The 27724-nt window shown below is 39.5% G+C and overlaps 2 protein-coding genes across 2 annotated transcripts; one reads left to right on the top strand and one right to left on the bottom strand.

Annotated features, from left to right (window-relative positions):
- The first annotated feature begins 808 nt into the window (after positions 1–808).
- f13a1b (coagulation factor XIII, A1 polypeptide b) lies at positions 809–13742 on the top strand. The gene is made up of 15 exons (XM_074623471.1): positions 809–935; positions 5381–5628; positions 6323–6511; positions 6621–6869; positions 6959–7077; positions 7155–7262; positions 7657–7834; positions 8101–8239; positions 9433–9536; positions 9674–9762; positions 9850–10003; positions 10404–10679; positions 11175–11335; positions 11516–11652; positions 12155–13742. Exons 2-15 carry the CDS (start codon positions 5418–5420, stop codon positions 12294–12296), a joined length of 2256 nt encoding a protein of 751 aa, XP_074479572.1. The 5' UTR covers positions 809–935; positions 5381–5417; the 3' UTR covers positions 12297–13742.
- Positions 13153–24627, bottom strand: LOC141760570 (protein mono-ADP-ribosyltransferase PARP14-like). Its single transcript, XM_074623470.1, has 14 exons — positions 24362–24627; positions 24143–24267; positions 21501–23030; positions 21176–21412; positions 20611–20835; positions 20485–20539; positions 20229–20375; positions 16961–17023; positions 16702–16878; positions 16440–16622; positions 15719–16345; positions 15302–15438; positions 14941–15121; positions 13153–14530 (listed from the first exon to the last, which is right to left on the bottom strand). Exons 1-14 carry the CDS (start codon positions 24531–24533, stop codon positions 14244–14246), a joined length of 4146 nt encoding a protein of 1381 aa, XP_074479571.1. The 5' UTR covers positions 24534–24627; the 3' UTR covers positions 13153–14243.
- Between the last annotated feature and the right edge of the window lie 3097 nt (positions 24628–27724).

Here is a 27724-nt window from a genome sequence, read left to right on the forward strand (position 1 = left end):
GGGTCTTAAATAAGTTACGGGGACATTTTTCGGGGTCTTTTTACCCCCCAAAAAGCCCCTGGTCGGATGGTAGTACTTTCTTAAAGAACAGGGGTAGTGTTTGCAGGGATGACCATCACTGATTGATCAAGCACACACACAGTGCCGGTGCTTCAACTCGTGTATTTCTTCATTCATTCATAAAACAAGGAAGTACACTAGTATCGATATAGGACCACTTTAGGACGAGGGGAGAGCAATTTTCTTTGTCTGATGACATGAAAAGTAAAGACAGAGAAAAAGAGAGAGACATCGTGCGAGCGTTAGAAGGGAGAGAGACGAAGCCCGATGGTGCGGGACACACCGGAAAAACTAGGCCGGACACTCACCGACGGCCGACCGACGGCTTGGTATGTCAGCGTCTTAACAGTAATAATGATGGCTGTATTAACTTATTGCAATTTATCATCTGGGGACCATGAATGCTATCATGGCTAATGAAAACACATCATAAAATCAGCAGAAGAAAAAAAAAACTGAAACAAAACAAAGGCGTGTCTCTTCTTTATCACCAGTAATAAGATGAAGATAGTTATTTAAACCTGCATGTATATCAAACTGTGTCCCGTCTGACCGCTGCAGAGCTCAGACATCAGACGGACTTTATCTGTCTGAGCTGCATCCAGCTGTGGGTTGTACAGAGATGGTAGATTCCACATCCTGCTCCTAAGTTGGACTGACCAGTTACACCCACGACAACACTATTTCCCTGCAGAGGTCTTACACACACACACACACACACTTAAACACACACACATTCATGGATGACTCTTCCTCACCCATGTAGGGTATATAAGCAGAAGCAGAAGTCTCCCAAGACGGAGCAGCAGCAGCAGCAGCAGCAGCAGCAGACCAACTCCAACCATCAGCAGCTTCTCTCTCCAACTTCATCTGAGGTGCGTCCACTTTGCACTCAAACTTAAACTTTACAGATACAAACTTTGCCCTCGTGATTAAGAGCTCTGCTTTGGTGCAACTGTTTTATCGCACCTAAATTCCTCAGCAGCTCTGTAACTTTGTTGTGTTTATGCCATCCAGATGTGAAGATGCATGTGAATGCTGATACATCTGGGAGAGATTGCACAAAAACAACCGCAACATTCTGCGGTTGTTGTTGTTCAATCTTTGAAGCTGAATAACTCAAACAAAGCCTATGGACATCACTAGGATTGTATTATTAATGATGCACTTTGATGCTTTACATCCCAATAATCCAGCGGTCACTACCTGAGTATTAGTAGTAGTAGTAACGGTAACAGTGGACTTAGAAATCCAGGGGTTATTACCTGAATATTACCTAAAATATAAGGTTTACCATACAGTTGAAATTAATATTGTTTTGCTTCTAAAAAGTATATTATACATGCAAAACCTCGTCCATTTAACTTGAGTTTTTGCCGAGGAAATTTATGTTCTTGGCGTAGAGATTTATGATGAGCACAGAAAGGCTCCGTTCTGCTGGTTAACATGTGTGCATGTCTCTCCTGTGTCAGAATTTAGCAAAGTTATGTTAAAGACGTGTGTGTGCATGTAATGTATGTAACAAGTGTCTCAGAACTGGGAAAGTTTTAGGTTACCGATATGCAGCCTTGGACTTCAGTACAGTTTGACATACTTGACTATTTCCATTTTATGCCTCAAACTTCTAAAGTTTTATTGATGAGTTCTTTTACTTTTGAAAGCTTTTATGCAGAACTGTTACTAAACAAGACAAAAAAAAACTAATGTAGATCAGCATACTTGTAGTTGCATGGTTATTGCACTTTTAGGGTTGTACCCACACTTGGATAAACAAATAAATGTAATGTTACTTAAGTAAATCACTTATTGTTTCTTCCACCAGTGCCCATTCAAAATAAGTATGACTTTATCTAACATGAATCTTGTAGGTTATCTAGGACTTGCATGTTGCTATGAAATCAGCAATTTGCATATTATTACACTTTTTATAGTATTTATTATGTGCTGTCACAGTGGTGGAAGAAGTACTTAATTATCACTTCAATATAAGTAGCAATACAACAATGCAAAAAAAACTAAATTATGAGTAAAAGTTGCTATTTAAGTCAGTACAGAAGTATTAACATCAACATATACTTAAAGTATCAAAAGTAAAAGTACTTGTGCTGCAGAAACATTGCACTGTGACTGATATATTATTACATTATTAGAAGTAACATTTAACTTTTCGCCGCTGGCCCGAGGTGGAGCTAGTTTTAACTACTTTATATAAAGTTAGGTTGTTTAGTCCGGTGGTTCCCAACTTAGGGGTCGAACTCCCTCCAAATGGTCACAAGATCAATCTGAGTGATCATGAGATGATTCCTTAAGTTCTCCTACACTAATTTGTATTCATATTTTAGACTTTTCTCTAATATTTTTCTATATTTGTGAAATAGTCAAGAGTTTTACCTCTTTGAAACCTCAAGCAGTTACTTAAAGGTCCATCTGCGAACTGTTCCATTTTTTTCAAATGGAAACGCCCACGCAGTACTTGCAAAAAGCAGTGATGTAGGTTACCAAAGTAAGCTAATCAATAAGCCACCAGAATAGACTCCATTTATAAAAACAGTAATTTTACCTTGCAGAACATTTTACTGGTCTACCGTTGGAGTCCGTGTGGTGTCCACACAGCAGTAGCTTCCGTGTTGTTACTTCTGTCTGATTCTCCAAACTGGGAGCCGACTGCCATATAAGCTACTTTATGTAACGTTAATACACTGACTATAAGGCTGTATATACAGTATACTGTACATGTAGAAAACTGCGTCACTTCACGTGGGAAAACATTTTTAGAAGGGCTTGGGAAAATAACATTTTGACGCTAAAACATACATACTTTGACCAATATTTGAACGTTCTGATTTTAATACATAAGGAACAACACTGGAAACCTACAGAATGATATAAAAACCTAAAAAAAACAGAAATAATGGACCCGCCCTTTAAATAAAACCATTTGAAAATCACTGCTGACACATCATAGACACCTGACACATGACAAGGAGCTTTAGTAGTATATTACATTTTATTATAAGCTCATCATATGTTCGTTTTTTTGTAAAAAACTAAAACTGTGAAATAAAGTGGTGGAGTAAAAACTGCAATGTTTCCCTCTGAAATGTGATGGAGTTGACGTATAAAGTAGACTAAAATAGAAATACTCCACTAAAGTACCTCAAAAGTGTTTCTTTGCACCTCTGTCTGTCTGCCAGTCTGCAGAAGGTAACATGTTTATCTGTGCCACCGGTGTTTGAGGTGAAAACAGAACTTTCACTGTGTTAAATGATGACTCATGCAGCCAAACGTCGACCAACACACGCCCACATTATGCAACAGTGAGGCAGGTGTTTGTAACCTGACATACTGAGTGCTCTCTGCTAGCACCTTATGAAAACAGCTGTTGTGTATTTAACGGTAAAATCAGCCTTACCACATGCTTACATAACGACCGTGGCTTTAACTTCCTGCTCGGCGTCGTAGGTCGACCCCATGTGGGCTGAAGGGTTGATGTCATTTTAGTTCTGTTTCATATTTTGGTGGATTTAATGAGTCACTCTGAGTAGACAGAGGGTCTTTGTTTACAGCAGTTTGATGGATTCACACCCAAGTTTGAACGTGCTAGTGTTCAGTTTTTGGTTTATTGTTTTCACCTTTACTTAGGACTATTTTTAATTACTTTGGTTTGTCATGAATGGAAATAACTTGTCTGGGAAACTTTAACAAAGTCTTCTTTTTACTAGTACTGCTACTACTTATATTGTAGAAGTATTACTAGTACACAACTATGCTACTGTGTTTTTTAAATCCTTATTATATCATCAATTCGAAGGCTGCACCTAAGAAATATTTTCATGATCGATCATTAATCTATATTTTTACCTTTTTTTTTATAATGACATTTTATGATTTCTTTCATATTATTTATAACATCATCATCATTTAGTTACAAGCCTGAGCTTGATAAAACAGTAAACAGATGAACATTGCTGTCAGTAACTTAGTAAAGAATTAAATTAATTAATTAAATAAATTAATACAATTTAAAAAACAAAACAAACAAATACCAAATGAAATAAAAGAAGGGAGGAAGAAATAAAAGAGTAAGGGGTAGGGGGGATGTAATGAAGCATTTAGTGTCACAAACACACACATTAATCATAGAAAGATACATTTTATGTACACGCTGTTCCTAACACACTGTTGTTTTCATGCAAATCATTCATATTGTGAATTGTGTTTCTCAACTAATCTTTAAGAAATGTCAGAAAATAGTGAAAATTTCTGTTTTGTTTTGTCCAATTAACAGTCCAAAACTCAAAGATATTCAGTTCATTAACTTAAAGAGACTAAAAAAAAATCAAATATTAATTTTAAACCACAACATTATAATAGGAGTACAGTAGTAATAATGTCTTTATTTCCATACATACTGTATTGATTTTATTTCTCACTGCTATCACTAATAATACAACTTTTATAATCACTGGTGATACTTAATTACTTAATTAACCTTCCTTTACTGCTAATACTACCATCAGTACTCCTATAGCAATTATTTAATTTCAAAACGTACTAATTCTTTAATTGGTTGGTCCCAATTTGACTGCATGCAACATTGGGTAGTTGTCTCAGTGGATATTTATATAAGTATTTGTTCATAATAACATGGTTCCACACAGAAGACGACCACAGTAAGACTCGCTGTGGTTTCCCTCAGTGACTGCTCTAAATTATGACATGATTCATGTTTCTCTGTCTGTGACCACAAAAATATACAAACACAATATTTATGAGTTGAAAATAAATCACCAAACACTAAAAGTGTCTTTCTTTACAGGAAGGGGAATGACCGTAAACTCCCCTCCACCCAACCCACAAACACACACATGGAGACCACATGTGGCGTAATATAAAAGCATCTCACTCTGTTGTTTCATCATTCACAAGCTCTAATATTTTCATGCATTCTGCTTGAATGGCTTTTGAAAATGTTTCCTTCTTGAATAAAAGGGACAAGGACTCAGCCTCTCTTTCTCTCTCTCTCACACACACAGACATGGTTCCAGTTTTTCCACAGATGTAAAGCAGATGGGTTTGAAAACAGCTCGCCTGCCATGCAGGAATGAACAGAGCATGATGGGAATTCAGCCTCTAAAAGAAACTACATAGACACTAACTAGTGATCGGGCATATTTTAAATGTGAAGTCAGATTCATGGAGGATGCTGCACCTCTGCTAAGAATGCTGTTTACTATATGAAATATCTGAGTTATTTCAAATATACAAACAAGTAAAGAGAGTAAAAAATGTGTGTTTTCCATCTGCTCTCCTCTTGCAGTCCTGCGACGGATCATCGACCCTGACCTATCGCCACCATGACTGATAGAGCCGCCACCCTGCCCCCCGATACTCCCCCCGATACTGCCCCCGATACTGCCCCTCCTCGTCCCAGCGGACCCCCTCCCAAGACGACGAACCGTGGCCGCACCGCCGTTCCCATCTCCAGCTCCAACTCTGACTCAACTGACATACCTGAGTTTGAGCCCTTTGGTTTCCCGGGCCCGAGAGGATTTCCACCTATGACTGGTGAGGCAGTACACTGTAAAACATTAACTTGAATTGCTAAGTTTTATTAAGTCCAAGTCAGTTATTTGTTTCTCAAAAAAAGCAGAATTGAAGGGCAGAAGACAGATGTCACTTCTCAGTTTGAGATTAAGTCTTTTTCCCGACAGTGACAACGTTTCCAATCGTTTTTGCGCATGATTGACACGTGATTGACACATGAGTGACGTCCAAACAGGGATAAATTCTGCTCACATCCTGCAGCTTGGCGCTCCACTCCACCCTGTGTTGTGGTCAAAGAGCTGCACAGGGAGAGATATCCAGATGTGACAGGAATTTATGAATGCAATGACTGGAATTATTGTGAGATGACGGTTAACAGCCACAAATGAGAGGTTGTGGTGATAACTGACATGCACATCAATGAGGTTTCTGATAATTAACTACTGTCTTCTTCTCCAAACTGGGGGCGTGCTGACCGTCATCTACTGTAGGTAATACACTGACTATGGATAAGTACGTCATACAACCCCACTTCAAAACACCCGAACTATCCCTTTAACATCAAGTCTCAATCTACTGCGTAGCTAGAAAACAATGATTTGTTAATGAGGCAGTGGTGTGGCCCTTCCATAAAATGTCATGGAAATCTATTTACATGTTTTTGAGACATCCTGTCTCTCTCTCTCCCTTTCTTTTTCTCTCTCTGTCCATTCAGAGTATCTCGACATCACGGAGGTGGACATGCTGAAGGAGCGGAACGAGAGCAACAAGATTGAACACCACACCGACTTGTACAACTCTGACTATCTCGTCGTCCGTCGGGGACAAGAGTTCCAGGTCAAGATCAAGTTCAACCGTCCCTACAAACCCGAAACAGACAAGTTTGCAGTGGAGTTTGTCATCGGTGAGTCCAGCATACTGTCATTTTAATGGTTTTCAAAGTGGTATTTTATGCCCTACAGTCACGTGGTCAGTCCATGACATAAATCTGCCGCTGCTCCCTGCTCACCCAGGCTCCAACCCCCAGTACAGCAAGGGCACCTACATTCCCGTCTTCATCACCAAGGACCGTCAAAGCTCCTGGGCAGGCCGCATCACAAACACCGCCGGCAACACGGTCACCATGGGCATCACTCCCGCGGCGAACTGCATCGTGGGGAAGTACCACATGTACGTCGCCGTGGTGACGCCCTTCGGCATCCGCAGGACCAGACAGGACGAGAGCCGAAACCTCTACATCCTCTTCAACCCCTGGGCTACAGGTCGGTTCAGGCTCCTTGACCACAACTCTTTTTATTGGCTTTTTGTCTCACTTTCATGTCCATAAACATCCACGTTGCTTTTTCCTCAGCTGATGCCGTGTTCCTGGACGATGAGAAAGAGAGGCAGGAGTGTGTGTTGAATGAGATTGGGATCATCTACCACGGCGCCTACGACGATGTCGCTGAAAGAGACTGGAACTATGGACAGGTAGAATAAAAACCAATTGAGGACTTCAGCACTGATTTTCCTAATCATTTACTGACTAACGGTAGTTTTTTTGCTAGTTTAACTACGGAGTCCTGGATGCCTGTCTGTGCATCATGGACCGGTCTGACATGCCCATCACCGACAGAGGAGACCCCGTCAGGGTGACCAGGAAGGCCTCTGCTATGGTGAGACGTCCATTAAAACACATGAAACTGGTTTACAGCTACATAAGATATGCAGTTAAATGGTGCATCAATACATGCAGAAGATTAGTGTGCAGTAAAACATACAACATTACTGATACAGTGAATATAATGAGGCTGTTTTCTTTCCATGAAACTAAACTTAAATTGTGACACTGGCTTGAAATATGACAAGCTGTAACCTAAATGATTTCTCTCATAAAATGTTCATTCTTTATCTGCTAGACTTTTGCAGAATAGCCTTTTCAGACAATCCCAGCATTTCAAAATGAAGTCTAAGGCTACATCCACACTAATACAAAAAGAGCACAATGTCTGAGACATAGTGGTTGTCAAGTTGACCTTTCCATAAATTTCTGCTCTTTGTCGCACTCAGCTGAACTCTCGTGATGACGACGGCGGCGTGCTGGTGGGGAACTGGAGCGGCGACTACACCTACGGAGTGGCGCCCACTTCCTGGACTGGCAGCACAGAGATCCTGCTCACCTACGAAAGCACCAAGCAGCCCATCTGCTACGCTCAGTGCTGGGTCTACGCCGCCGTCTTCAACTCCTGTGAGACCCAAGTAGCAGATTATATTAAAAAAAAGATATTTTACCTTTCCAAATGCCTTCCAAATATTTTCTAGACCTCAGAGGAGAAAGTCATAAAGAGTTGGGAAAAGGCTGTAACTAAACTTACACTGGGCAACGTAATCATCTAAATGATCTGTCACACAAACAGAGAGTTGTGGGATGATTTCATCCCTCTTGTCATGGCTTCTATGTATTCCTTTCACTCCTTGATTTCCGTCTTTTCTTGTTAAATGTTTTGCCTCCAGTCCTGCGCTGTCTCGGCATCCCATCGCGGGTCATCACCAACTTCTACTCTGCTCACGACAACGATGGAAACCTGAAGACCGACATCATCCTGGACGAGAACGGCAGGATCGACCGCGCTCGCACCAGAGACTCTATCTGGTAACACATCTTCTATGTAGTTTACGATAACACGGAGATTTTGACTCTTGAGAACATTATGTAACAATACACAATATTCATGATCCCCAGAGGATGAACCCTAATACTTTTTTATGATTCCCTGACTTTTCTTAAACACCAAAATCAGGCCAAAAGTTTGACTTGTTTACAGGGAATATAAAAATCTAATCAGCATTTTGCTATGACATTTATTGAGCATTTTCATGCTCCTCGGAGCGCTGGTTCCAAACCACGATGAAGACACCCTACCCTCTCTGCTAAACATACTGCATTAGAAAAGTACGCAGTTAAAATAACCAAAGAGCTAATAGAACATTATAGAATTAAAAAAATACATAATATTGAGAGAGAATTGTATTAAAAATAACAGAAAAACTCATCTCTGATGGGATATTCACAGGAAATCAAATAATCTGCCCCAAAAAATTCATCCAAATTGCTCATTTAACACAAACTTCCTGCAGTTATTGCGTTCACTATCTGGGTTAATTCTACAGTCTATCAGTTGTTCTGTACTATTATTGTTATGCATTGAATATAATATGAAATCCATAGAATATGTCACTTAGTCAGGTGTCGAAAAAGGTTGGGAACCACCACCTCAGAGGATGAACCCTTTACAATTTGAACTCCCCAGGACTTTCATATCGGGCCTTCTTCAGACCAAAACCTCAAGATAGCTTGTACTGTAATCAATCAAACTTGCTGGATACATTCAGGCTTCCTTAGAAGAACATTTTTTATTTTAATGACCGCGAGACATTTCTATTTTGAGGCCTCTATTAGTAGTGTTGTATTACTCCAGATCAGTCTTGCTCTCAAGACCAAAACTGCGGGGATGTCACGAAATTTTAATTTGTTTTCTGTGGGTGTTTTTATGGGAATGTGGATCTTTCAGATCAATTTCAGAAGTGCCTCTGGTTCCACATTTTATTTAAGTGTTTCATGCAGTGTGGGACTCGCACTGGTCTCGGTCTTGACTTGGTCTCAACCCCTCAAAGTCTTGGTCTGGCCTCGATACACTCTGTTCTTGGTCTTGACTTGGTCTCGGTTTAGATGGTCTTGACTACGACACTGTTATTAGTAATGCACAAGTTTAGATAATAACAAAACAGGACTTTTATCACACTAATGTCTCTAATGATATTTTAAATCATGTTTTTTTTTATCAGGAACTATCACTGCTGGAATGAGTGCTTCATGTCCAGACCAGACCTCCCAACTGGCTTTGGAGGCTGGCAGGTTGTGGATGCGACACCACAGGAGACCAGTGATGGTACATAATTATTATAAGAAATAATTGCTAGCTTTATAATGACATGTTATGGCTTATTAAGAGTTCTGCTAATTGCTAATCCAATTATTTTTAGAGAATTAACAGAATATAAATCTCTTCCTCTGTTATCAATAAAGGCATGTACAGATGTGGTCCTGCATCAGTCCACGCCATCAAACATGGTCAGATCTGCTTCCCATTTGACGCTGCCTTTGTGTTCGCTGAGGTGAGTCTTTAAATTACACTATTTCAGTGTGATTTTCTGTAAAAAAGTATATTATCCTACTGAGAGTCTCTGTCTGTCTCCCGTCAGGTCAACAGCGACGTGGTGTTTTATTCCCGGAGTAAGGATGGGACCATGGAGCCGGTCAAAGTGAACCGGACTCACGTAGGCCGCATGGTGTTGACCAAAACTCCAGGAGAAATGACCCGCCGCGACATCAGCGATCAATACAAGTTTCCCGAAGGTCAGAGATCGCAGTGGTTTAAAAGCGAGCAGAACCATTTTCTTTATAGCAGCCTCGGCTTCTGATTTAGATAAATACACGTACAAGTTTTATATACAAATAGTTTATATACATTTCCGTTTCTATAACTGAAAGACAAAATCCTCAAATGTCTTGTTTTGTCCACACCTCAAAGATATCCAGTTTGCTGTCATAGAGGAGTAAAGAAACAAGAAAATATTCACATTTAAGAAGCTGGAATCAGAGAATTTTTACTGGAGGACCAGATATCCCCAAATAGGCTGACTTTGTGCAGATAACCAGGAAGGCAAAACCGGTTGCCAAAAAACATTGACGTTATCCTTTTAAATAATAATAATAATGTGCAAACACACTTACATGTTTCATTCTTCCAATCCAGGCAGTACGGAGGAGCGGACAGTCCTGGAAAAAGCGGAAGAGTACGGCTGTCAGCGGGAGAAGTCCGACCCTCCTGAGGCTGACGTGGACCTGGTCCTGCCCACCCTGGAGGTCAGCGTGGGTGACGACTTCGAGCTGAACCTGGAGTTCGTAAACCGCAGCGACCAGGAGCGCACCGTGGACGCCTACATCAGCGGGAGCGTGGTGTTTTACACCGGAGTCAGCAGCACCGAGTTCCTGTTCAGTACTCCCTCAGTGACGATTGGGCCAAACAAAAGTGAGAAGGCGTTTATTTATTTGTTACCAACATAAATAGACTAATACTCAGAAGTATTTCTACTGACAACAACAACAGTATCAAGAATTTAGACCATTAGAAGTTGAAAATCGTAGATGGATGTCTGTAAATCGGACTTAGGACGTAGGAGTTATGACTTTTCAAAGTTCATGAAATCTTAAGTTATAGCGCCCCTATCAGGCTGATTGGGGTCATATTGAGCAGCATTTGCACAAAACTTCCAATAATTGGTGAAAATGTCATGTTTCTACGATGTACCACCTCATGGGAATTTGCACAAACATTTCTGAAGAAAAAAGTAATATGTCAGCACTACCATAATTACCATACTTAAATACCATAATTTAACACATGAAAGCACTCAATAAAGTTCAGTCATCCACTTTATTAAATTGAATATTGATTGATTAAATATTTGAATCGATTGACAGCTCTAAAAAAGACATGCAATTAAAGTTAAAGTATGTTCCCCAGGTGTGAAGGAGTCTGTGACGGTCGAGTCAAGGGACTACATGAAGCATCTGGTGGAACAGGCCAACCTCCACTTCATCGCCACTGGGAAGATCAAGGAGACCGGCCAGATCGTCACCGCCATGAAAGTCGTCACCCTGCACAACCCCAAACTCACCGTCACGGTCTGTTGCTTTTTATTCTGGCTACACGTAAAAAAAAAACTAATTTGTTGGCATCAGCCTTTTGGAAAACATCCTGGATTGTATAAGATGCAAAAATGTGTTTATTTTTCCAAAATGACTTTTCCTACAATCCAACCAGTAAGTTCAACAACTTGACTTTAAGTCCTTTTTGTACTTCAGGTGTCCGCAGTTGGCAAAGTGAATGAAGAGATGATGGCGAAAGTGGAGTTCACAAACCCCTTTACCACCAGCCTGCAGGGCGTCTCCATTCGCATGGAAGGACCCGGGCTCATGCCGCTGAAGTCCAGATATTACAGGTGAGTTCAGCACAGAGGAAACATATTATTTATTTATTTTTCCAGTATCATTTATTTGATTTTATTTTTGAATATATATATATATATATATATATTTATTTTTTTTTCTCCTATTTTTTCCGTGTTGTTTTTGCTGCTGTTATTATTGATTTTAATATTAGTATTATTGATTTACACTTACACTTATTTTGCAATTTGGTGTATCTCTGTGTATCTGTGCATACTCCTGTAGACATCTCTGCATAATTAGGTGCCTTGGTCTATATGTTCACTGTCCATGCAAAAGCAAATAAAAAAAAACAAACAGTTGAAATAACATTCATTAATTGATGATATGTAAACCTTGAGTTCACAAGGCCAAAAAATAAATGTTTGCAGGTGTTTTGTACCCTTATTGTAAAGTGTTACTGCTTGTTGATTCAATATTTTTGACTCTTTTGGAAATTACACAAAAACTCAGCCCAGTCCTTCTGGCATCTAACTCTTCTCCTGCTGGTTTCAGTCTGCTCCCAGGACACTCCTCCCTGACCTGGAGCGAGTTTTTCGTCCCGCAGAGGGCCGGCATCAGCAGGGTGATGGCCTCTCTGGACTGTCCTGAGCTCAGGCAGGTCTCCGGCCAGGCGTCCGTCACCATCAATCCCTGAGCCGCCGATCGCTGCAGGATCACTGACGCCAGACAACATTCAACTCACGTACACAATATAAGCATATAACATAGTTACAGCTTACAGTTTATAGTTTAACAGATGTAGCTTCAGCATTTATGATAACAATAGTTTAGTCATAAGAAAAGAGAGATCTCTTTGATCTAGAAAATACAGTTATTTTTAAAAGTGTGTTAATGCAAGTTTAAAAAAATAATAATACAACACATTTTGTACCATATCAAACATTTTGACAGCTAAAGAGGAACTTTTTTATGATAACTAGCAATGTTCAAATGGGAAAATCTATGATTGCTACTTACGATTTTTTTCAATATTCAAAAAGTTTATTAATTTTAACTCAAAAATACAGAGTCAGTATGGCTGTTTCTGAAACCACTCCCTCATTTAATCATTCACTACTCTTTATATAATAAAACACTCAATATTTTACTCTATAGTGAGCAGTAAATAGAGATTTCTGACACTAATAAATCATTGTTAGCAGATCGTAGTATACATGTCATGGCCACTACTTTTTTTGTTCCGTTGTTGAACTTTTGAGGGCAATATGTCGTGCATACATTTCACACTGAAGTAAATAGTGCCTGTGCTATTTGCATATATTTAAATTAGGTAATATGCAGACAATTGGCGCAAAATTGGCTCTGTGCAAGTGAGCCTCATTGCAAAAACTAGTCCAATTCACAAAGATCAGCGCTAATAGCCACACTCAGTTACAGTGATATTATTAACGTCTTCAGAGAGTTGGTAACTGAAACACTGACAGACTGGGATATTAAATCTCAATTATGGTTTCTCTATGTCACGGTTAAATTCCTTGCCTGAGTTTTCATTTCCCGTCTGCTTATTGTGTTCTTGACGCTAAGGCAACATTTATACTTTGCCACATGGATAATAGAAATCCGGCGCAAAAAAAATGGCAAATTACACTCAGCTGCACAACGTTATGTGCAGCGTGTTTGCGCTGTGATGTCATCAGCGCAATATCTTTTGTGAATCGGACCTTGAGACGGGGCAGATAGCGGTTGCAAATGATGCGCAATTCAGCGGCCGCAATCCAATCTTTGTAAATTCGCTTATCAGAATTCAGACACTGAAATAAAATGGCATAAAGTAAATACAGGGTGCTATAGAGTAAGTAAGGAGGGGTTTCAGACACAGCCTGTGTTAATTTTAAAGCTGCATTAATCACTTTTTAGCCACTAGGGAGCAGAATTATGCCAAAACACGCTGACAGACACAGTTTTCAAAACATAGTCCCACTATGCAACTACAACTATTAAACTTAAATATCAATGTTTCTACTTGAGTAGCATAAAGAGCTCTTTCCACCTCTTTATATCGACCTATAACATCTGTTTCTTCACATTTTGTCTTTGTACAAGAACAAATATCAACCAAATAAAAGATTAACAACTGCATCATTTTGTGACAATATGTTCCCTGGAGGTGTGTGTCCATGTGAGTGATCATTGGTTGTCATCGTGCCGTTTTAACTTCATGAGCAACAATATCAAAAAGTTAGACAACATAGAGTCACCATCAACGATTCTGAATTTTATTAATGCTTAAATTGGCAGTAAAGCTACAATCTCCCGAAACAAATTTAAAACTGTCTAAAAAAAACAGTAAATCATCCTCATTGCTGGAGGAATAACCCTGCAGGTAAAGTTAAGTAGCAGCGCAGAAACATTTTGATGTAAACTGGGGAATAATCCTGAGAACTTTCACTTAAACATTAAATACTAAAGACATATACATATACTTTATAGCTGTAACTCTAATTAAATATACCGGAAAAATATAGCTGTCTAAGAATCTAAAGCTTATCTTTTACTTTTTTCTTTACCTTTACTTACTAGAACATTTTCTGTATATTTATATAACTTGCACGATGGAAAATTCATCATTTCCCCCTCATGGTCACTTGAAGGTGATGAGGTAGTCTGGGTACGCTTGGTTATCATGGAACACAACGTACATGGTGGGATTGTCCACTTTGTCCACCACGCTGTCGTAGCGGTCGTGGGTCTGCTGGTCATCGCGAGGAGGGGGAACTCTCATGTCGCTTTGACCCAGAGTGTAGATGCCGGTCAGGACCCGGGCCACAAACATTAACTGGGAACCATCAGCGGCCGGCTTGGAGTAGGTGGGCTGGGCGGAGTAGTTGGCGTTTGCGGCAAAGTAGGTTCCGTGACCGTATACAGTTGCTGCGAAAAAGAGGAAATATGGGATTAACAACAAGTCGTCATACCTAAACAACAGTAACATGTCTGTAGTTAAAGGTTTGGTTAAGTTTAGGCAACTAAAATGACTTGGTTAAAGAAAGATTATCATGGTTTAAGAAAGTGTTATTAGGAGACAAACTGTGGTTGGACACATTGAGCTTGCTGGTCAGGAAAATGTAAACAACATGGGTCGTTTTTGTCTTGGTCTCAGAGGAGAAGTTTTTCACAGAAATAGATGCCAGTATAGTTGCTTTCAATCAGGGCTTTAGAAATACTGAGGTCATGATGCAACCAGTTGACCAATCACAACAGTGGGCCGGCTGACCAATCAGACCAAGCAGCCACAGTCTGACCCTACACTAATGAAGCAAAGACTACTAAAAGAGCTTTACCGTTCTGCCCAGAAAAGCGCCTGTTGAAGCCAGTTTTCATGATGGAGTCACAGTTGTCCTGGGTCGTCCCGTGGTACAGAAGCTTTTCACTGGCTCCACCCTGCTGTTTGTTCTTATCAGAGAGTTGCTTCTTCTGCGCTTCGTAGGCGCGTCGCAGATGGACGTTCTGTGAGCGCTCGATCTATCAGGAAAGAAAAAGCCAAGAAAATACTGAGCTGCTAAATTCACCTTGGAAGGATGTAAATATCTTTTCAAATGCATTGTGTTCATTATACTATAGAGATATACAGCTATTAAGCTATCATAGATCTAATCTGGACGGTGCCAAAATGATATGTCTTTTCCAGTGAAAGCTGCCGACCTTCATTACAGTCTTGCGGACGGTTCTTTTGAAGGCCTCCTTCACTGTCCGGTACTCTGCGGAGGACGGCTGCAGTGCAACCAGCTTCGAAGCTTCACCGGCTGCCATGTTGTCCCAGTACAGAGGGAGAGTGAAATCTGAGAGAAGGACAGAACGAGAAGAGAAATGTCAGATATTCCAGCCCATTCTCATTCCCAGGGTGTCAAATACCAACGCTTTGTCAACGCAAACTATATAACTATATAGCACGCTAAAGGAAAGGGAAAAAGCACAAAATCATAATATGTCCTCTTTAATACAAAATCATAACCTAACAACATTTATGTTATTTTGATTTTGTATCATTCTCAAGGATCCATATTGTTATTGGTCTCAAACTCCAGTATCAGTCGCGCTCTTTTTGTAACACCTTCTCACCTGAGAGATGCTCAAGTCGTTTCAGCTTCGCCATCGGCCCAGTTAATCGTGTCGTTGCCTCCATCCTCTGTAGATCCACAATCCACCGGACACCCTGCGCGTCCACTATCCCTCCCGCTACATCTTTGTTTTCCAGGTCGTGATTGGCCAGTTTCGGTAGTCTCTCCCAGTTGCCGTTATGTCCCAGGATGCACCAAGCCACACGGGTGTACAGATCCTCCTCATCCCTGAATCTTACCTCTCTCCTGAGGGAGCCGAACTGGGAGGCGTTGATCATCTGCATCACCTGGTTGACCCCGTCTTTTAACCCGCTCACTGTTAAGTCTCCCTGGACCTTCTGCGCGTACAGACCCTCGGTCTTCACCAGCTGCTCCAGGTCCTTCACGTCGTCCTGGGTGAGGCATTCCAGCTCCTCCTTTTTAAAGGTTTGAGTGGAGCACTGAGCCTGGTACAGATCCTTCAGCTTTGTCATGGCGTCGTCAACGTCCTTTCTGGCGACACCCATGAACAGGAAGACGGACTGCTGGCTTGTGGAGCTGGTTCTGAGGATGCTTAGATCTGCGCTCACAGATGAAGAGGCCTGTTGTTGTTGTTGTTGTTGTTGTTGTACATGAGGGAACTGAGATACTGGCACCGGAAGGTAGGACAAACGATAACAATCAGGGAAAATTCCCAATAAGTTAACAGAATTTTGATAAAAAAGAGACAGATTATGACCAACCTCTGTTGATTGCAACAGTGGAGAACATTTGCATAGCTTCCTCTTTAAAGGCCAAGAAGACATCGATCTTGATCAGGACGAGGCGGATGTCAGTGAGACAGGAAAGAGGAGTGGACGACATGGCAGCCTTGACCCCTCGGAGGATGGCACCTGCCACGACAACAGCGTCCAACCCACCGACTCCTGCAAAAGAGTTTAATTATTAAAACTGACAAAATGTACATTTAGTGTGGAAATCTGGAAAGTCTTACATCATACTCACCAGCACAGATGGCAGGAATGGCGACAGACTTGAACCCAAACGTTTCACAATATTCAACAATGCGACACACCCGTTGTTCGATGGTGGCTGCATCCTGTTCCCCACAGACGTGTAAAATGGCTTCACAGGGGAACCGTCCAGACTGGGATACAAAAATGTCTCCTCGGTTCTCTTTTGCTACGCACAAACAGGGAATATGATTAAAGACGTTTTTGAGTTTGTGTTGCTTGAAAACGTGTAGCCGGTCCTCTTTTCTCACCTGCTCTAAGTTCAGCCTCCACCTCTGGTCCAGCTATGGTTAAGATGTCTTTGCACACACCATCTGTAGAATAAAGAATACATTTATAATCAGTGCTGGAATGTAACAACCAAAATGTAAACTTAATTTACTCAAGTAGCCTACAGTATTTATACTTTTGAGGTATTTCTATTTTCTACTCCACTACATTTTGGAGGCAAATATTGTACTTTTACTCCCCTACATTTATTTGATAGCTTTAGTTACTTTGCAGAGTTAGATTATTAATACAAATCAACTAATAAATGGTGATATATTATAGATTAAACTATCCAGCAGTATATAAAGTAACTAAAATCAGCCACACCTTTGCCAGCTGCAACGCTAATGTGATTTTATTTATATATATACAATAAATATATATATATATATATATATATACAGTAAATATATATATATATATATATATATATATATAATCACTCTTTATAATCCAATAAAATAATAGATATGATTCTGAAATAGGCCTTTCTGCATAATGAGTAGTTTTACTTTTGGTACTTAAAATAATAATAATAATAATAATAATAATAATAATAATAATAATAATAATAATAATAGTAATAATAATAATAATGAATAAGAAAACCACACCTTTGGTACTTTTAGGAATATTTTGATGATAATACTTATTGTACTTTTACTTAAGACTTCATATTTTGAATGCAGGACTTTTAGCCTGTTTGTAACAGAGTATTTTTACAGCGTGGTATTGCTACTTTTATAAAATATAAAAATATATGAAAAATATTAATTCTTATTAAAATATAAATAATTGTAGTTTCATCAAAACAAATGGACCTTTGTTGATCCTCTCTTCTGATTGGTTGTTCAAAGCGCTGCGTCAGAGAGAGACGTTAGGACGTAGACGTAGGCCCATGACGTAGGCTACTAGCAAAGTTAGCTAGTTAGCTAAACTACTATGGCCAATGATAAAAAAATACGTTTCCACGCTGTGTTATGTTATCTAGTTGTTAACTGAACTGGACATTGAGGCTGTGACTGAGTTATTCTGTGACTGGTGAGTACATATATCTTTAAATTGACTAATAGCTGTCATTTAAAAACCTTATTGTTTGGATAAAGTGTGAATTATGTGTTAAAGTGTGTGTCAGCTCATGTCCCATGTGTTTTCTTCTTGTCTATTGGTATTTATAATCAGTATGACTGAATAAACTAACATTTACTCAAGTAAGTTACTGTACTTTACTTGAGTATTTCCATTTTATGACTTTCTACTTCTAATCCACTACATCTCAGAGGCAAATATTGTACTTTTTACTCCACTAAACTTTCACTGTGTAGTATTAGTACTTTAACTGTGTTAATAGTACTTTCACTGTGTAGTATTAGTACTTTCACTGTGTAGTATTAGTACTTTTACTGTGTAGTATTAGTACTTTCACTGTGTAGTATTAGTACTTTCACTGTGTAGTATTAGTACTTTCACTGTGTAGTATTAGTACTTTAACTGTGTTAATAGTACTTTCACTGTGTAGTATTAGTACTTTCACTGTGTAGTATTAGTACTTTAACTGTGTTAATAGTACTTTCACTGTGTAGTATTAGTACTTTAACTGTGTTAATAGTACTTTCACTGTGTAGTATTAGTACTTTAACTGTGTAGTATTAGTACTTTTACTGTGTAGTATTAGTACTTTCACTGTGTAGTATTAGTACTTTCACTGTGTAGTATTAGTACTTTCACTGTGTAGTATTAGTACTTTAACTGTGTTAATAGTACTTTCACTGTGTAGTATTAGTACTTTCACTGTGTAGTATTAGTACTTTAACTGTGTTAATAGTACTTTCACTGTGTAGTATTAGTACTTTCACTGTGTAGTATTAGTACTTTAACTGTGTAGTATTAGTACTTTCACTGTGTAGTATTAGTACTTTCACTGTGTAGTATTAGTACTTTAACTGTGTTAATAGTACTTTCACTGTGTAGTATTAGTACTTTCACTGTGTAGTATTAGTACTTTCACTGTGTAGTATTAGTACTTTAACTGTGTTAATAGTACTTTCACTATGTAGTATTAGTACTTTCACTGTGTAGTATTAGTACTTTAACTGTGTTAATAGTACTTTAACTGTGTAGTATTAGTACTTTCACTGTGTAGTATTAGTACTTTCACTGTGTAGTATTAGTACTTTAACTGTGTTAATAGTACTTTAACTGTGTAGTATTAGTACTTTCACTGTGTAGTATTAGTACTTTCACTGTGTAGTATTAGTACTTTAACTGTGTAGTATTAGTACTTTCACTGTGTAGTATTAGTACTTTCACTGTGTAGTATTAGTTCTTTCACTGTAGTATTAGTACTTTCACTGTGTAGTATTAGTAATTTTACTGTGTAGTATTAGTACATTAACTGTGTTAATAGTACTTTAACTGTGTAGTATTAGTACTTTTACTGTGTAGTATTAGTACTTTAACTGTGTAGTATTAGTACTTTCACTGTGTAGTATTAGTACTTTTACTGTGTAGTATTAGTACTTTCACTGTGTAGTATTAGTACTTTCACTGTGTTATTAGTACTTTTACTGTGTTGTATTAGTATTTTTACTGTGTAGTATTAGTACTTTCACTGTATGGTATTAGTACTTTTAATGTTTAGTATTAGTACTTTTACTATGTAGTATTAGTTCTTTCACTGTAGTATTAGTACTTTTACTGTGTAGTATTAGTAATTTTACTGTGTAGTATTAGTACTTTCACTGTATGGTATTGGTAATGTGTCTGACAGCTTTAGTTTCTTTTAAAATTGCAATTTTTAGTACCTTTTTACCCAAATTTTGTGATTTTTAATTTTCTGATTAACTGAAGGATGAAGTGTTCCTTTATGGGTTGAGTAAATTGTTTTACTTCTTCAGCTAAATAAACTATTTTAAAATCCTCTTGGATCAGCTGGAAAATTAATATTCACAAAGCTGAAAACAGGGCTGTTTCTCTGAAACCATGAAAAGCTGCCTTTTTAGAGATATGTGGTTTGACGCTACAAGCATATGATCTTGTAGAATATGATGCATTTCTGTAGATCAAACTACCCAACAATATATAAAGGAGTTAAAATTAGCACAACCATAAACATCTACAGCAGTAACATTTTTGTACCAAGTGAGAAGATGTTGAGAAATTTGACTGAATACGTGAAAACTTTGACCTGCTGGTGGGAATAAAGGAAAAGTCAGTGGATCACCAAAGTCATCCTCAGCTCTCACTCACCATTCTGAAAATTAACGAAGTCGGTCGTGTTCACCACAGCGTCTGTAGTCTCATTGGTAATGTCACCAAACACCAGCTGTAGTTTAACCCCGGCTCCCACTGTCATTGTGACATCATCTAGGTCACTGGTGAGGGACCTGAAGATGGCTAAAAGGAAAAAACGCCACAATATATTTCATATTTGTCTGATATTTAATCTGATAACTGAAAATGGCAATGGTGAAATATTAAATTGCTAATGAATACATTTGCTTACCTTGGCCTCCCTGGTTCACATTTAAGCTGAGGTGCCTGTAGATCTCATGGTAGCACTGTAAATACAAACACTTCAATCAATAAATCATGCATGAACACATCTTACAAACCAAGTGTTGATAGTCACCTCCACAGAGTCGGGGTAGTCCGGTTTAATGACGATGTGGATGGTGGAGAGAGACCCAGAGGATGCAGATAATCCAAACTGGCCAATTGTCTCAGTCAGCACTTGAGTGGCTTCTCTCAGCGGGTATTTTAGAACAATTCCAGGTCCGATAATTGGGAAGGCCACTGAGCACAAGCCTTGCTGTACACAAAGGTCCAAACACTTTTTCAGCCCGTTACCAAGCGCCTGCAAAACAAAAATCAGACATTTCCTCAGTGTTTTCAAAAGTTAACCCTGCATTGCAAATTGCTTTCTAAAAAGGTGAAGTGAGCTAACATAGAGAAAATTTTAGTTTTGTAGAGCTAAACTTTAAAGGGCGGGTCCATTATTAGTAGTATTTTTCAGGTTTTTATATAATTCTGTATCTAATATAAGAAAATATATCGATTCTGGAGCTAAAAAAACAATTTCAAAATCGTAAAAGCAAAAAATTAGAAAGTAGTCAGGATTTTAACTTCTTCCTCATTGGTTTTATGTCAATAAGTGGACCTTGAATTTGAACTCCTCTTGAAGTTTTTCACTTTACCTGCACACTCTTCCCTCTGACTCCATCCCACGGCAAGCACTCAATGAAGAAGAGCTTGGAGCAGCCCAAAGATGGCGGCGCATCAACCTGCAGAACATCACCGGGGGCGATGGTACAATTTGCTGCCACGGAGTCAAACTTTGACTTGATTGCATTTCCGGCTTTATTCAACAGGCAGTTACCAATATTAGTAGAAGTTAACTGCCTGTTGAGCATGGGGACCACCAACACATTCACCTGTGGAAATAATGTGGAATAAAATCAATGTGAGTGGTTGCGTTGCACCTGTATTATTTGATGTGAAGTAGAACAGAAATTGTCAAACCTGCTCATCCACCAAACTGCCAAGCCTGATCTCCAGACTGGTCTTGTTAGCCGCCATGCTTCCAACAGTGTTTCGGCGCAATTTGGGGACGGGTCGGGGTGCGAGGCTGCTGGGGATGGGGCTGGTGACGCTTCGTGGTTTAGTTGTCACATTTGGGGACTGCACACTTTGCTGTTCCCTGATAAGAACCTGACAGGAGCTCTCTACCAGCTCCTTGCCCACTTTACCCTCTGCTTGGAAGTACCGCTGAGCCCCCGGACCATTTAGAACCAACTTGTCGGACGTCAGACTGGCTAAAGTTGACATCAGGGCCTGGTGGGCCTCTTGGACCAGACAACGGGGACCGGACACAACCACACAAGGGTATGGGAAATGCGAGGCTTGTAAGGTCACCTTGGTCTTCTTCATGCCAATCATGTCTACGATTTGATCAAAACAGTCAATCAGTTCAGGATACGGTAGGTTCAGCACTTCTTGTGTCCCGACCTGGTTCATCTGGTAGTCATGCAGAACCTCTTTGAGCTTGTTCACATTTTCACTATAGCCCACCAGTCGCACTTTGGTGGTCGCGGTTCCACTGGGTCCTGGGATGAAGCTGACGTCCACTCTGAACTCCCGAGAGTTTGCCTCCTTCTTGGCTTTGTCGAGGATCTCCTTCACTCTGTCTAGATCTGGAGGTACAGCTGAAGCTCCCTGTAATGGCACATTGGCCACAGCGAGGTCTCTCTGCACTGCTGCCTCAGCCTCATCCAGGGCCTCGGAGGACAAACTGGACAGGACCAGTTCTGACCCTACCTCTAGGGAGACAGGATTTCTGAGGCTCTGCTGGAAGCGAGTCTGGTACTTGGAGACGGCACCGCTGGATGTTAGGAAGTTCATTAAAGCTGTGCAGAGCTTAACTCTCTTTTCCTTTACCTTTGTGATTAGTTCATCAATTTTCGTAGCCACTGACTGCACCTCCTTGTCAGGGCCTTCCAAGGTGATCAAGACGCTGCTTATGAGGATTTTAACTTCTGGGTAATGTGCTCGCATTTCTCGACTTAACTCTTCTTCTACCAGTTTGAACTGCTTCTCCACAATTGGTATTTCCTTCCGGGTTGGCAGGCTCTTTTCCAGTTTTGCAATCCTCTCATTTACAGCCTCAACTTCTCCCACAACCACGACATAACCACTGACTTTGTACACTTTGATATCGTCGGTCACAAAGGAGACGTCCTGCCGTATGATATGGGCTATTTTTGGCTCCATCACATGATAGCAGTGGTAGCTCTCAGTGAGACCGATGAAGACCCGATCCACTTGCATCTCCCATGTCTCTGCAGCAGCATAGGCTCCTCCAGGCCCTTTCTCAATATCCCCCCTAACCACTGCCTCCTCCTCATCAAAATCCAACTCCACCGTGCAGCCGATAGAAGAGAGTTGCTTCTGTAAGATTTTACATGCTCTTGGGTTGTCTCTCAGGAAATACAGGAGGAAAACTTCTAGCTGGAAAATCTTTTCAAGGCCTTTTTTGTTTGCTTTTGTGAATGTCTGAAGAAGAAAAGCAATATCAAACAAATGAAGGAATTAATGTAAGTCTAATAAAAACATAGATAATGGGGATGCACCGATTTATCGTCCGAACACTGGTATCAGCCGATATTCGCCTTGTTGACTGCCATAAATAAGATGACATTCGCCAATTGCACTGACCGATGTTTATCTGTTGTCTGTTGTCTCGGAGATAGATCAGCGACAAGAACGTTATGGTCAACAAAAAATTAAACAGTAAAACAATGGCTTACAAGATTTCTTAAAAACAATCACTGCTGTCTGGATGGGAACGAACCTCATGTGTGCGTAATGTGTCACTACAATCAGTCAGTCAGTCCAGTTAATCATTCGCGAATGGCATTGTTCTCTTGGACGGATAAAAAAGTAATAATGAAAAATGCTAAAATGGGTCGCCAATATACTTGGGGCGGCCGTTAATATATGAGCAAGTAGAATATGAGTGTGAGAAACACTGCTTATGATTCTAATCACTTTTACATTTACATTTCATTTATGTTTCACAAAGCAAATATTTTTGTTGGGCTGTGAAAGTACTGAAACATTGTTCTCGTTGAGTAGGTAGTTGTATAGCAGCCGAAAAGGCTTTTGAAGCAGTTATTAAAAATAAGAATATTGTTCATGTGAATGAAGGTTATATTAAAAGTTGTTTCATAAATTTGTATGATTGAATTTGTGCTCATTCAAAGGCAGTGTAATTAAATTCTGAATGACTTTAAAACAGCTCAGTTATTTTTATTATAGTTATTTTCTATAATGAAAAGGTCTTTGTTTCCCTGGCACAAAAGGGGAATAAAAAACAGCAGAAACTAAAACATCGGTATCGGCTATTGGCCAAATTGTTATTTTAAACATCGTATCGGGCCAGAATTTTGCAATCGGTGCATCCCTAATAGTGAATCTATGAATTATAAAAAGATATCATAAAAATAGTCACTACAATGCTTACATTTTAATTATCAGATGTTGACTCTGCTCAGAAATCCCCCCAAACTGGTCTAGCCAGATTATTTGCCTCTGACGTTTGTGTTTACCGTAATCATGAAGGCATCGGCCAAGGTGATTAGAGTTGTTACTCAATGTTTGCTCACCAGTGATTGACTCGTGGATGGCTGATCAAGGGTCTGTGGTGAATCGGTTCGGCTCACAGTCAGACGCATTTCTCCACCAGGAAGTGAGATAGTGTGAAACTTCCTCTGCAAAACCCTTTCCTGGTCTGTAAAGAAACACAAAACAAAATCCTACATTTAAACTAGAACTGCAAGGTATATTCTACCTATAACTCATTTGAACTAAAGAGGATTCCTTACCTTCTTTCACCCTGAAACAGATTTTATAGGTGTTGTCGCCAGCCTTTTCAATCATTCCACAATCACCTCCCCCAGAATTTCGTTTTTTCTGAAAGTGCCTCCAGATTTTCTCTTTCTCTTTGTCTGTCAGATCTTTCGCTTCAAAGAACAACGGATGTTGGTATTCATCCATTTTACCTCAAATTCTGAACCTTAAAAACTTTGAATAAGTAAGGCACTTCTTATGCCACCGTGCCTCTTCAGTGTATGCTGTGATCTGAAGGGCTTTTATTTACTTTCACTTTCACTTAACTCATTGTGTTTACTGTTCCTTTCCTCGTTCTTGCAAATGGACACACCCAGTGACATAAATAATGAATGTTTAGCTATAAGTGGGAATTCCCTTGTTCATCTTGTTGTGCAGGCTGCATGGTGTGCATCTATTTTTCCTCAAATTCTTAATTTCTATATGGCAGCTGTGCATCACTCAGCACCTCTTTTTGGGAATTTACAAATGCACACACCCAAAAACACGCAGAAATAGACCCGCTATAATAGAACATTTCCCTGGTTGTTCTTGCACACAAAGCATAATGCAGCTAAAATTGATGAAAGGGATAACAATAATGATGTCTTTATATAAAATGGTAACATAAGGGTAATTATTCCACCAATAATGTGGTCTATTTTATGTCTTTATTTGATAGCAGATAGCAGAGAGATGGAGAATGTCGTCTCCCAACATCAGTAGTTTCTGTGTTGTGATTTCACACCATAGACAAATGAAAAACCATAAGAGACTAAGATGTGCTGGTGTAAATCTGATATCCTGCGGCATTACCAGTTCAAACCACTAGATGTCCTACTGCGACTAAAAACTCTACTGATAGATGACAATAAATCAGCAGCTCTCAGCCTGCTAGTGCAATTAACTTTTTACAACCTTTTTATAATGGCATTAACAGCCCAGTAAAATGTGTACAGAAGATAATAAACAGATTACAGATTAGATTTGAACTAATCGAAAGTTGGTTCATCATGTTTGGTTTTGTTTTTACATTTTTGGGAATTTTGTGTTAGTCTTGCTTTGTATTTATTATGTTCACATGTTCTAGTCGTCAGGTATTTTTTTATGAGTGCATCTCTTCCAAAATTAGAGCAAAATAATCTCGAACTCACAGGTCAGTTTACTGGCTTTTGCCAGAGCTTTCAACTGGATCTCACTGTCTTCTTCAGTGAGTAAATTGAGCTCATGTGAAGGAGGTCATTCTCAACACCGAAGATTGCATTGAATGGAGAGAGGGGTTACAATCTCCACCTCACGTATGACCAGATGCAGTTGAAAGCAGAGGAAAAAAAAGTAGCAATTAGATCTGCAAGTCGAGACACACATGCTGTTCCCATGATTAAGATACAGTCTGCAAAGGTGGATTTTCAGCAGAAATGGGGCGTTGGTGGCTTCAGAGTGTAGGGTTTGACCATGGCTTGGAGGTGGGAAGGAGCAGTTGTAGTCAGTGCCCTGAAGGCTCAGACCAGAGTCTTGAACTTGATGTGAGGTACAAAAGAAAGCCAATGAGGAGAAGAGAAAATGAGTGGTGTGGGAAAACTTGAAAACCAGACTGGCAGCTGCATTCTGCACTGGATGCAGGTGCAGGGTTTCTGGCGAGGAGGGAGTTAGTCTCTGGTGAGAAAGGTCAAATCCTCCTCCTGATGTTGTACAGTAAGAATCTACAGGAGTGAGCTGTTGCTGCAGTGTTTCTCACCTCATTAAGTGTCACACCCAGATGTCTTGCTGCACAAACTGGCATCAATACAGTGTCCTCAGTGGTGATAAATAGGTCTCAGTGCGTACTTCCCTTCCACCGAAGCAATACAAGCTCAGTCTTATCCAGTGCCATTAAGTTCAACCTGAGATTTCTGGCAGTAATATAATATGAGAGCAATAACTAGACAAAGGACTGTTGTTGAAGTTGCCTCGCTGCCAATTTTTATCAACTGAGATAAACTAAACTGAGCTGTTGAGAAACAACTCAATCACATGGTTGCTGGTCTCTCTTAGATAAGTTCTTTATGATTGTGCAGTAATATTTCCCTTTTATTCTGACTCATGCAGCACACTTAGTTTTCTTTGAACTAGAACTGAAATGTTATTTTATAGATTTTAATGATTTTCAGTACTGTGTTACCAAATATTACAGAGTTTAAAAAAAAATGAGATTAGAAACATCCTGAGATGTACTGAATAATTGATTCAAATGAAAACTGTTGGCAGTGTGGACCATAATAAGGACCATGAGCTTAAACCACAAGATGCATCACCAACGAAACAAAATAAACTCAAACTATCTGTGTACTGGGGGTCATTGAATATCCCCTTTGCATAAAACTATATTTTTCAGTTGAAAATGTAGGTGTAGTAGCCTTAATTTATCAGTTTCAAAGAATTTAAATATTTACATGACTAGGGCTGCACAATTAATCGAATATTAATCATGATCCAGATTTTGGCTTGCCACAATTAAACGAACATGACCGACTGCGATATTGGCGTTTAAAATGCTCCGCTCATAGTGAACATCAAATCCAGCCAGCCACCAGGGAGCAATCCAGATGTTTTGGCTTCACTTTTGCGAGCTGTCATAACGCTGGCTGCACAGAAGCAGCTTATAAGAAACTTTCCTGTGTCTGTCAAGATCCACATTTTTTAAGATTATTTTTTGGCCTTATTAGTACAGCTGGAGAACGACAGGAAAGGGGGAGATAGAGGGGCTGACATGCAGCAAAGGGACAATGGTCGGCATCGAGCCAGGGCTGCTGCCAAGGACTCTACCGGATGAGCTAAAGGTCACCCTGGAAATGTTTATTTTTAATCACTATTCCCAGTAATAGTATCAGCATCAGTGTTTTTGTTATTATGCTGAGCATTAGATAAATGTGTTTTAACTGGAAATGACTTGACACCTACATGAAAAAGTCTATAAAAGGAAATAATCTCTCAAAAACACATTGCCTTACATTTATGTCCTTATTTGGAGAATACTTTTTGGGCATGACACCAAAAAACACAATAAACGAGTAATAAATAATCTATTTATTAAAAGGCTGTCCAGGAAGCAGTGGCTACATGGGTTCGTGCTTGATAATAGCTTACCCATCTAGTCTAGATATTCCTCTACTGACATCTTCTTCCCTAAAGAACAAAGTCCCGTCAGCACCAGAGTCCCAAAACAAACATATATCAGTGACAGTACGAGCCTCTCAAAGCTTACCAAATAAACTTCAATTTTATTTAAATCATTTTAATTTTCATGTTTGTCTCAAGAGTTCAACTGAAAGTAAAAGCAAAAATTAGTCGCCTGGGCTAGCTATTGTAGCGAACTGCAT

Source organism: Sebastes fasciatus, chromosome 22, assembly GCF_043250625.1.
Source record: "Sebastes fasciatus isolate fSebFas1 chromosome 22, fSebFas1.pri, whole genome shotgun sequence".
NCBI classification, from domain to species: Eukaryota; Metazoa; Chordata; class Actinopteri; order Perciformes; family Sebastidae; genus Sebastes; species Sebastes fasciatus.